At 44.1% G+C, this 12,065-nt stretch overlaps 1 protein-coding gene across 1 annotated transcript in view; it reads right to left on the minus strand.

Annotated features, from left to right (window-relative positions):
• Nucleotides 1–7,829: 7,829 nt before the first annotated feature.
• The window catches only part of LOC140190706 (solute carrier family 2, facilitated glucose transporter member 11-like), a 28,934-nt gene continuing 24,698 nt past the window's right edge, over nt 7,830–12,065 (minus strand). The window contains exon 12 of the mRNA XM_072247524.1: nt 7,830–8,003. Within this exon, the coding sequence (XP_072103625.1) occupies nt 7,830–8,003 (174 nt within the window). The remainder of the gene's footprint in view (nt 8,004–12,065) is intronic.

Consider the following 12,065-nt stretch of genomic DNA (forward strand, 5'->3'; position numbering starts at 1 on the left):
CAGTGCCTTTTCATTCTTTACTTTCAAAGGCAATGCGTTCATGCTGTGTTACATTCCTGCACATCCATAGCACAAGCAACACACATCAAAGTTGCTGGTGAACGCCGGCAGCCAGGCAGCATCTCTAGGTCTCTGCTTGAGAGGTCGACTGTACCTCTTCCTATAGATGCTGCCTGGCCTGCTGCGTTCACCAGCAACTTTGATGTGTATTGCTTGAATTTCCAGCATCTGCAGAATTCCTCATGTTTGCATCCATCGCACAGTTGCCACACGTGGATAGATAGACATACTTTATTGATCCCGAAGGAAATTGGGTTTTGTTACAGTTGCACCAACCAAGAATAGAGTATAAGTATAGCAAATATAGCAATATAAAACCATAAATAATTAAATAATAATATGTAAATTATGCCAGTTGGAAATAAGTCCAGGACCAGCCTATTGGTTCAGGGTGTCTGACCCTCCAAGGAAGGAGTTGTAAAGTTTGATGGCCACAGGCGGGAATGACTTCCTATGACGCTCAGTGTTGCATCTTGGTGGAATGAGTCTCTGGCTGAATGTACTCCTGTGCCCAATCAGTCAGGTTTTTTATCACTAATGTACAGTATGTCGTGAAATGTGTGGGTTTTGAGGCAGCAGTAGAGTACAGTGCATAAAATATACTATATAAAAACACAGAGTCATAGAGAAGTATGACCTTTGGTCCACCTAGTCCATGCCAAAACCATTTAAGCTGTCTACTCCCATCAACCTACTCAGCCCTACATGTACCCGTCCAAACTTCTCTTAAACATTGAGATTGAGCTCACATACACAACTCGTGCTGGCAGCTCATCCACATTCTCAAGACTCCCTCAGTGAAGAAGTTTCCCCTCATGTTCCCCTTAAACTTTTCACCTTTAACCCATGACCTCTGGTTGTAGTCCCACCCCACCTCAGTGGAAAAAACCTGCTCACATTTCCCCTACCTATACCCCTAATAATTTTGTATACCTCCATCAAATCTTCTTTCAATCTCCTACATTATAAGGAATACAGTCCTAACCTATCCAATCTTTCCTTACAACTCAGGTCCTCCAGGCCCGGCAACATTCTTTTAAATCTTCTCTGTACTCTTTCAAACTTGTTCACGTTTTTCCTGTGGGTAGGTTTTGCTCACCAACGTCTTATACAACTTCAACATAATATCCCATCTTCTGTACTCAATACATTCATTTATGAAGGCCAATGTGCCAAAAGCTTCCTTTAATAACCCTATCTAATTGTGACACCACTTTCAATGAATTATGTACCTGTATTCCCAGATCCCTTTGTTCCACCACACTCCTCAATGCCCTACCGTTCACTGTGTAAGAGGAATTCAGATTGGTCCTACAGAAGTGAAAAACTTCACACTTGTCTGCATTAAACTCCATCTGCCACCTTTCAGCCCATTTTTCCAGCTGATGCAGATCCCTATGCAAGTCATGATAGCCTTCCCCGCTGTCCAATATAACCCCATTCTTAGTGTCGTACACAAATTTGCTAATCTAGTTAACCACGTTAGCATCCAGATCATTGATACAGATGACAAACAATAAAGGATCCAGCACTGATCCCTGCTGCACTCCATTAGTCACAGGCCTCCAGTCAGAGGCACCATCGACTACCACTCGCTGGCTTCTCCCGCAAAACCAATGTCTGATTCAAGAGGAGAAGATGGCGGTGCGACGCAGCGCACAGTGGCCTCTCCAGTGATCTGTTATCTGTCAAGTAGGGTGCCGTGCACAATTCTGATTTGATGGAGACAGACGTGAGAGCACGGAGGAACATCCGGTGAAACTTCTGGAATGCGTGTTTCACTGCCGCTGCTACTGTGTGATCCAGGATCTCCGGAGGAGAAGGCCCCGAGTCCTCGGCTTTGCCTGTTGCTCGGTGGCCGGGGCGGGGTCGAAGCACTTGGCAGAGATGGTGCTCAGTGCCCGGTGCCGGAGGGCTGGTCGGAGGCTGGAAGTCTTCGGACGGACTCAGAGTCGGCTGTGGTTGGGTGCTTCGAATGCATCGGCAAGTTTGCGGCGCTGGAGATTTATGGCAGGGAGAGTTTCTCCATTCTACCGTCTGCGTGAATGATGGGCTATCGGGACTTTGAGACGTTTTTTACCGTGCCCATGGTCTGTTCTTCATCAAATTACGGTATTGCTTTGCACTGTTGTAACTATATGTTATTATTATGTGGTTTTTGTCAGTTTTAGTCTTGGTCTGTCCTGTGTTTCTGTGATATCATACTGGAGGAACATTGTATCATTTCTTAATGCATGCATTTCTAAATGACAATAAACGAGGACTGAGTGTCCTCATAATCTAATAATTTACTACCTCATCTTGAATGCTGAGCAGCTGAATGTTCTTGACCAACCTCCCATGCAGGACCTTGTCAAAAACCTTTCTAAAGTCCATGTAGACAACATCCACTGCCTTGCCTTCATCCATGTTCCTGGGAATACAGATACAAAATTCCCTAAAAGTGTCGTCACAGGTAGATAGGGTCGTAAAGAGAGCTTTTGGTACATTGGCCTTTATTAATCGAAGTATTGAGTATAAGAGCTGGAATGTTATGATGAGGTTGTATAAGGCATTGGTGAGGCCGAATCTGGAATATTGTGTTCAGTTTTGGTCACCAAATTACAGGAAGGATATAAATAAGGTTGAAAGAGTGCAGAGAAGGTTTACAAGGATGTTGCCGGGACTTGAGAAACTCAGTTACAGAGAAAGGTTGAATAGGTTAGGACTTTATTCCCTGGAGCGTAGAAGAATGAGGGGAGAGTTGATAGAGGTATATAAAATTATGATGGGTATAGATAGAGTGAATGCAAGCAGGCTTTTTCCACTGAGGCAAGGGGAGAAAAAAACCAGAGGACATGGGTTAAGGGTGAGGGGGGAAAAGTTTAAAGGGAACATTAGGGGGGGCTTCTTCACACAGAAAGTGGTGGGAGTATGGAATGAGCTGCCAGATGAGGTGGTAAATGTGGGTTCTTTTGTAACATTTAAGAATAAATTGGACAGATACATAGATGGGAGGTGTATGGAGGGATATGGTCCATGTGCAGGTCAGTGGGACTAGGCAGAAAATGGTTCAGCACAGCCAAGAAGGGCCAAAAGGCCTGTTTCTGTGCTGTAGTTTCTATGGTTTCTATGGTTTTTATTTTGGCTCCACAAATGGATTACCATTCTGATCTTCCAGAGAACTAGTTTTGTCCCTTGTAATCCTTTTGCTCTTTTCCCTAAGGATTCTCCTTCACCTTGTCTCTGGAACAACCTGTGCCTTCTTTTTGCCCTCCTGATTTCTTTCTGAAGTGTTCTCTTGCATTTCTAATACTGCATAAGCACCTCATTTGTTCCTACTTGACTAAACCTGCTATGCACCTCCTTTTTTCTCTTAACCAGGGCCTCAATATCTCTCAAAGATCAAGGTTCCCAACACTTGCTATCTTTACTTTCTATTCTGACACACACACACGTACAAGCTTCGCACTTGCAATTTTGCTTTTGAAGGCCTCCCACTTACCAAGTACACATTTGCCAGCAAACAGCCTGTCCCAATCCACACTTGCCAGATCCTTTCTGATACCATCAAAATTAGCCTTTCTCCAACTTAGAATCTCAATCCACAGACCAAATTTACCTTTTTGCATATGTACTTTGAAACTAGTGGCAATCGGATCACTAACTGCAAAGTGTTCCAATACACAGACTTCTGTCGCCTGCCCTGTCTCACTCCCAAATAGCAGATCCAGTATCGCACTCTCTCTCGTTGGGACTTCTACGTACTGATGAAGAAGACTTTCCTGAAATATTGACTGTTCCTTCCACTCCATAGGTGCTGCCTGACCTGCTGAATTTCTCCAACATTCAGTGTGTGATTTCCTGATTCTGCATAATCTCTAGCGTTCATGTATTTTTATTCCTTGTGCTCTGCCTCAAAAGTACGCATACAGAATGATCTGTCTGGATCCCATAGCAAAGTCAAGCTATTCACTGTATGTTGGTACATGTGACAATAATAAACTATTTACAATTACAGTTACTATAGTTCCCTACCCATAAGACATTGGGGCAGAATGAGGCCCTTTGGCCCTTTGAACCAGCTCCGCCATTCCATCATGGATGATTTATTATCTCTCTCAACCCTCTCCTACCTTCTCCCCATAACCTTTTTATACTTACTAATCAAAAACATATCAATCTTCACTTTAAATATACCCATTGACTTGGCCTCCAAAGCCATCTGTGGCAATGAATTCTACAGATTCACCCCACTCTGGCTAGCGAAATTCCTCCTCATCTCTGTTCTGATGGGATGACTTGTATTCTGAGGCAGTGCCATCTGGTCCTAGACTCCCCCACTATAGAAAATATCCTCTCCACATCCAGTCTATCAAGACCTTTCAGTGTTTGATAGGCTTCAATGAGATCCCCCTTCATTCTTCCAAACTCCAGTGAGTACAGGCCCAGAGCCATCAAACACTCCTCATATGTAACCCTTTTATTCGCAGGATCGTTCTACTGAACTTCCTCTGGACCCTCTCCAATGCCAGCACATGCTTTCTTAGATAAGGAGCCCAAAACTACTCACAATACTCCAAGTGTGGTATGACCAATGCCTTATAAAGTCTCAGCATTGCGTCTTTATTTTATATTCTAGTCCACTTGAAATGAATGCTAACATCGCATTTGCTTTCCTCATCACCGACTCAGTCTGCAAGTGAACCCTCAGGGAACCTTGCATGAGGATCCTCTGGCCACTTCAGCCTCTGATTTCTGAATCTGCTCCCTGTTCAGAAAATAGTCTATGCCTTTATTCCTTCTACCAGAGTGTACGAGCATACACTTCCCAACACTGTATTCCATCTGTCACTTCTTTGTCCGAACTCAGAATCTGTCTAAACCCTTTTGCAGACTCCCTGCTTCCTCAACACTATCTGCCCCTCAAACTATCTTCATATCATCCACAAGTTAGGCCACAAAGCCATCAATTCCATCATCCAAATCACCGACATGCCACAGGAAAGTAAGTGGTCCCAGACCTGATGAAAGATCTTGGCCTGAAACATCAACTGTTTATTCGTTTTCATGGACGCTGCCTGACCTGTTGAGTTCCTCCACCATTTTGTGTGCTGCTCTGGATTTCCAGCACTTGCAGAACCTCTTGTGCTTATGGCCTATAATTTCCTTTCTTTTGCCTGTCTTCCTTCTTAAGGATTGGAGTGACATTTCTGATTTTCCAGTCCTCCATAACTATTCCAGAATCCAGTAATTCTTAAAGGATTGCTACTAATGCCTCCAGAATCTCTTCAGCTACCTCTTTCAGAACCCGGGGGTATAGTCCATCTGGTTTAGGTGACTTATCTACCGTCAGACCTTTCAGTTTCCCAAGAACCTTCTGCCTAGTATTGGCAACTTCACATACTTCTGCTCCCTGGCTCTCAAATTTCTGGCATACTGCTGGTATCTTCCACGGTGAAGACTGACACAAAATACTCATCCAGCTCATCTGTCATTTTTTTATCCTCCAGTACGACCTCCTCAGCATCATTTTACAGAGGTCCGATATCCACTCTTGCCTATCTTTTACTCTTTAATATCTGAAAAAAAATGTTGGTATTCTCTTTTATATTATTGGCAAGCTTACCTTCATATTTCATCTTTTCTTTCCTTAGTACTTTCTAGTTGCCATTTGCTTGTTTTTGAAAGCATCCCAACCCTTTAGTTTCCCTTTAATTTTTGCTCTATTATATGCCCTCTCTTTTGCTTCTAGGTTGTCTTTCACTTCCCTTGTCACCGATGGTTGCCTCATCTTCCCTTTAGAATGCTCCTTCTTCTTTGGGATGTATCTACCCTGCGACTTCTGGATTGTTCCCAGAAACTCCATCTGTTGCTGCTCCGCTATCATCTCTCCCAACGTCCCCTTCCAATCCATTTTGTCCAGCTCTTTGCTAATGTCTCTGTAGTTCCCTTCAGTCCACTCTAGTAGTGATATGTCTGATCTTAGCATCTCCTTCTCAAAGTGCAGGGTGAATTCAATCACATTATAATCATTAACTCCTAAGGGTTCCTTTACCTTAACCTCCCTAATGAAATCTGATTCATTACACAACACCGAATCCAGGATTACCTTTAACCTCGTGGGCTCAACTGCAATCTCGCAGGCTTTCAGCAAATTCCCTATCCAGCACCAACCTGATTTTCACAATCTACCTGCATATTGAAATCCCTCATGGCTATCGTGACTTTGCCCTTTTTACACGTCTCCTCCTTTTATGGATTTAATTTAATTTTTTAGCAACAGGAGCACCCCACCCCCTCTGCCTACCTGTCCATCCTTATGATACACTGTGTATGCTCGGATGTTGGGCACCCAGCCGTGATCTTCTTTCAGCAACAACTCAGTGATGCTCACAATGTCATCGCTGCCAATTTCTAACTGCACTACAAGATCATCTACCTTATCCTGTGTACTGTGTGCATTCAAATATACCATCTTCAGTCCTGTACTCATCATCCTTTTCAATCTTGCCCCACTGTGCAGAAAGTTACATTTTTATTCCTTTCTAAACTTTTTGTTTTTTTAAATTTATTCTGAAGACTTTTGTAACCTCTCCTGCACTCTCCTTCTCTTTTATTTTATTCTCATTTTTCCAACTGTTGAACTGGTGAACCTACTATTTGGCTTAAAGGCACTCTTTACCCCTTCCCACTGACTGCAATTTTGTCCTATCATCTGCCTGCCCTTCTTTATGGTCTCACTACACACTGCACCTACTGGTATACCGACTGTCCCATCCTCTGCCCTATCACTCCAGTTCACATCCTTCTGCCAAATTAGTTTAAACCCTCCGCAACAACTCAGCAAATCTACCCACAAGGATACTGGTTCTTCTCGATTTCAAGTGCACCTCATCCTTTAATACAGGTAATACCTTCCCCAGATGAGATCCCAATGTTCCAGAAATCTGAAACCCTACCCCCTGCACCAATTCCTCAGCCACACATTCATTTGCCAGATGATCCTATTCTTACCCTCACTGGCACATGCCACAGGCCACAAACCAGAGATTACTATCCTTGAGCTGCTGCTTTTCGGCTTTCTACCTAGCTCCCTGTATTCTCCTTTTAGATCCTCATCCCTTTTCCGACCTGTGTTATGTGTACCAATATGTACCACGACTTCTGGCTGTTTTCCCTCCCCTTTTAGAACACTGTGGACCCAGACTGAGACATCCCCTGACCCTGGCACCTGTGCCCCTGCTTGTCCACTGTACAGCTAAGTCACTCACAGAACCGTGTGCACAGTGAACATCCATTTCAAGTCACGAGAGATCACCATTGTTGTTTTATTGGGATTCCCTAATCTGCCCTCCAGACTGAAGCTCAGATCATTAACAACGCCGACTGTGTCTGAAGTTCTTGGGCCCTTAGCTCCCGGAGGAGCATAGATCACTGGTGGCCTTTCATCTTCATCGTCCCCTGTTCTGAGCCAGTTCCTCAAGATAACAGAATCCGTTTTCAAAGTGGAGAATTTTTTTTATTATTATTGAACTAAATGGTTACATTTTTAAAATCATTTTGCATAATTAATGTCCTCCTCAACCAGTCCTGAAGCATTAGCTTCCTAACATCAACATGGAAAAAATGCAAAATATTTCAATATTCATTTCTTTTCTCCCATGCAAGTGAAGAAAAGCAGACACTAAAGAGAAAAGAGAGGCCAGTTGACAAAGGATGTCACACAATGATACTATTAATACAGTTATCTGTTTGGTGCTCATGACATTATCTTTCTCTCTTGGCTTTCAGGAACTTGCTGACGATTCTTCCAGTTGAGTCTTAAAGTTGCGCCTGTGAAATATCTGAGAAATTTCCAAAAAGGTTTTCCCTTTTGTTTCTGGCAGGAAACATCCAATGAAAATAGCCGCAAATAAGCTGAATGAAAGAAATGGCATATAGCAGAAACTGCCCAGAGCTTCCTGAAAGACAGAAAGACAGAGTCAGTGCCCTTTGGTAGTATACTGCTTAAATGCATTAGCCGTTACATGTTTGTCTTGCAATGTCCATACTTTCAACTAACCTTAAACACAAGAGATTCTGCAATACTGGAAATCTTGGAGCAATGCGCTCAAAATGCTGGAGGATCTCAGCAGGTTAGGCGGCGTCTACAGCATAGAGAGGAATAATGAGTCAACGTTTCAGGCCGAGACTCCTTATCGCTTTCTATAGACATTTCCTAAGTTTCTCTAGAATCTTGTGTGTTACACATCTAATCTTGTTCAACATCTCCTAAAGATAATCAGTTTGAAACGTTTATGTTTTTCACTCTCCACGGATGCTGAGAACTTGGAGCACTCGGTTTATTTTTTCTTATTTTAAGTTATTCTTCAAGTGCAACTTCAAAGTTCTTGTTTGGACCCTCAGCAGAAGCTGATAGAGCTTCCAGTACAACACTCGCAAGTTGGTTGACCTCAGCTTATAGTTGGATGGAAGCTGACATGTCAACTGTGACATACTCCATATGGTCTACAGGTGATGAAACTGAACTGGCTGCTGGAAGAGGTGGCTCCGAATTATGCACAAAACCATATGTATGATAGGACCTGGACTCTGTCCACGTTTACATTGCAGTCCTGCTTTATAGCATTGTGCACATCCATCTGTGGTCTATTTCTTCAAAGTCTCAAAAGTCCTCCACAGTAGAACTTCTGTGTAACACTGCCCTCTGCAAAGCCGCCACATGAGCTAACCTTCCCCTTGCTATGGCTTTTGACCAGCTCATGGCCGGAGACTGCGTGTGCCAGCCCCACTTCCAGACAAGTCTCTACAATATGCAAGATCCCTGTATTTCAACTAGTGACTAAAGGGGACTATGGAGCCATCAGGGAGGAGCTGGCCAAAGTTGACTGGAAAGATGACAGTGGAACAACAATGGCAGGTATTTCTGGGAATAATACAGAAGGTGCAGGATCAGTTTATTCCAAAGAGGAAGAAAGATTCTAAGGGGAGTATACACTGGAATTTAGAAGGATGAGAAGGGATCTGATTGAAACATGTAAGATTATTAAGGGATTGGACAGGCTAGAGGCAGGAAACATGTTCCCGATGTTGGGGGAGCCCAGAACCAGAGGCCACAGTTTAAGAATAAGGGGTAGACAATTTAGAACGGAGTTGAGGAAAAACTTTTTCACACAGAGGGTTGTGGATCTGCGGAATGCTCTGCCTCAGAAGGCAGTGGAGGCCAGTTCTCTGGATTCTTTCAGGAAAGAGTTAGATAGAGCTCTTAAAGATAGCGGAGTCAAGGGATATGGGGAGAAGGCAGGAAAAGGGTACTGATTGTGGATAATCAGCCATGATCACAGTGAATGGCGGTGCTGACTCGAAGGGCCGAATGGCCTACTCCTGCACCTATTGTCTATTGTCTATTGACTAAGAGTGTGACACTGAGTGACAAATTGCCAGATGGCACAGTAGAGGGGGAGGCCATTTGGCCCACTGTGCCAAGACTGATCTCTTATTTGGAATAATGTGTTCAGTTCCTGTCGCCCCATTAGAGAAAGGATGCAGAAGCTCTCGAGAGGGTTGTGACAAGAATACACATAGATTAAGATGTAGCTGTCCTGTGCTGGCACCAGTGGGATCAGCAGTTGGTCTGCCACCTGTCTTCAGGAGAGAGAGAGATAAGGAAAACAATGGAGCAGCATTTGGAGATGTGTAATGAAGGGGAAGGAGGGCTGTCAAGATCTGGTCCCCCTTTGAACCCTGAACTGTTTGAAGTGATGGACAGGCGATACCCCAGCAGGGGGATAAAAAGGGACAGGTTCGCTAAGGCAGACACACACACGACACCCGAGGTAACGAGACCCTGGATGCGGTGCGCCTCTCACAAGTCGGTGGGAAGCTTTTGGACGGCTGGTCGCGGGATCAAGCCATAGACGCTCAGGGTGGAAAGGCACGATCGGTGGGAACCTGGTGTGTGTCCACCCTTGCCTGGATGCCAGGTTCAGCGCAGGGAAACGATTGCATCTGGAAACGGAGGGGTCACGGTCGGTGACCTCAGATGACATCACAAAGGACTCGCCCGAAAGCTGACTGTGAAGGTCTGTGTGGAAGTCGTTTTGAATATTCATTCGTTTTGCTCTCTCTCTCCTTCCCCCCACTGTCCATCGCCACGGCAGCGATTACTGCGAACTGAACTGAACTAAATTGAACCGAACTTTGCGTCACTTTGAAGCTGGTCACTTACCCCTAGACAACGATAGAGCTTGATTGATCCTGTTATCTTAATTCTGTGTACATGTATGTTTATCATTGCTGAACTGTTGATTTCATTATCCTTTTGATTAGAGTACTGTGTTGCTTGTTTCTTTAATAAAACTTTCTTAGTTCTAGTAATCCAGACTCCAACTGAGTGATCCATTTCTGCTGGTGAGAGGCACACCGCTTCCAGGGTCTCGTTACCTCGGGTGTCGTGTGTGTGTCTGCCTTAGCGAACCTGTCCCTTTTTATCCCCCTGCTGGGGTATCGCCTGTCCATCACTTCAAACAGTTCAGGGTTCAAAGGGGGAGCCGATCTTGACAGCTCTCCTTCCCCTTCATTACACATCTCCAAATGCAGCTCCATTGTTTTCCTTATCTCTCTATCTCCTGAAGACAGGTGGCAGACCAACTGCTGATCCCACTGGTGCCAGCACAGGACAGCTACATCTTGATCTATGTGTATTCTTGTCACAGGGTGCAGAGATTTACCAGGAGAATATTTATGAGGAAAGGTTGAGCAAGCTGGGGTTTTTCTCTTTGGAGTGAAGGAGGATGAAAGGTGACTTGATCGGGCGTATAAGGTAAGAGGCATAGGCTGAGTGAATAGCCAGAGACTTTATCCCACAGTGAAAATAGCTAATACAAGAAGGCATAAATTTAAGATGACTGGAGGAAAGTATGGGGGAACGTCAGGAGAAGTTTTTTTACATAGTGAGTGCATGGACACGATATCAAGGCTGGTGGCAGAGGTAGGTACATTAGAGGCATTTTAAAAACTCTTAAGAGAGGCACATGGATGATATAAAAATGGAAGGCTATTTAGGAGGGAAGAGTTAAATTGATGTTAGAGTTGCTTAAAAGTTTGGCACAACATTGTGAGCCAAGAAGCCTGTACAATGTTGTAGTGTTCAATTGTTCTATGCTCTATATTCTTTATATCCTCTTGATGTTGAACAGTCACTTCGTCAGGAGATAGTTTTGGCCAACTGAAAGAAAAAAGCAGCAAGGTGTGGACTTACATCTGTACAAATACCTAAATGGAGAAATTAAACTTTCCAGGTTAGATTTGTAAAATTAATAAAGAAACTTAAATTGTTTTTTCTCTCTGTTGAATCAGAAAACTGTGACTCCTGATCACTGATGGAAATTTATGATCCATAAGGTTACATTGAACGAATCAACCTGGTTCCAAGGACTGGCAGAAGAGAAAGCTGTTCACAGGATCTAAGAGCCGAGAAGCGGTCGTCAAGATACAGCAAAGAACCATAGGAAGGCAGTCAGTCAGTTAGCACTTCACAGCCAGTCAGGAACTGATTAAGTGCTTACAGCAGAGGGTGGTTGGGTTGAGGAGCTGGAGCTGAGAGCAATGGCACCATGTTGGAAAGGGCAGCCACTCAGGAAAGTATACTCAGCCCAGACTGACTTGCTGAGAAATATTTGTACACAGCTAAACAACTGAAATGATGTAACCCTAATGTAAAATAAATAAAGGTTAGTCTTGCGAGACCATGGATCTGCACCTGGAAAGTCTTCATTCTCCAGGGCGCAGGCCTGGGCAAGGTTGTATGGAAGACAGGCAGTTGCCCATGCGGTAGTCTCCCCTCTCCACGACACTGATATTGTCCAAGGGAAGGGCATTAGTACCCATACAGCTTGGCACCAGCGTCATCGCAGAGCAATGTGTGATTAAGTGCCTTGCTCAAAGGCACAACACGCTGCCTCGGCTGGGGCTCGAACTTACGACCTTCAGATTGCTAGTCGAATGCCTTAACCACTTGGCCA

Source organism: Mobula birostris, chromosome 31 (genome assembly GCF_030028105.1).
Source record: "Mobula birostris isolate sMobBir1 chromosome 31, sMobBir1.hap1, whole genome shotgun sequence".
NCBI classification, from domain to species: Eukaryota; Metazoa; Chordata; class Chondrichthyes; order Myliobatiformes; family Myliobatidae; genus Mobula; species Mobula birostris.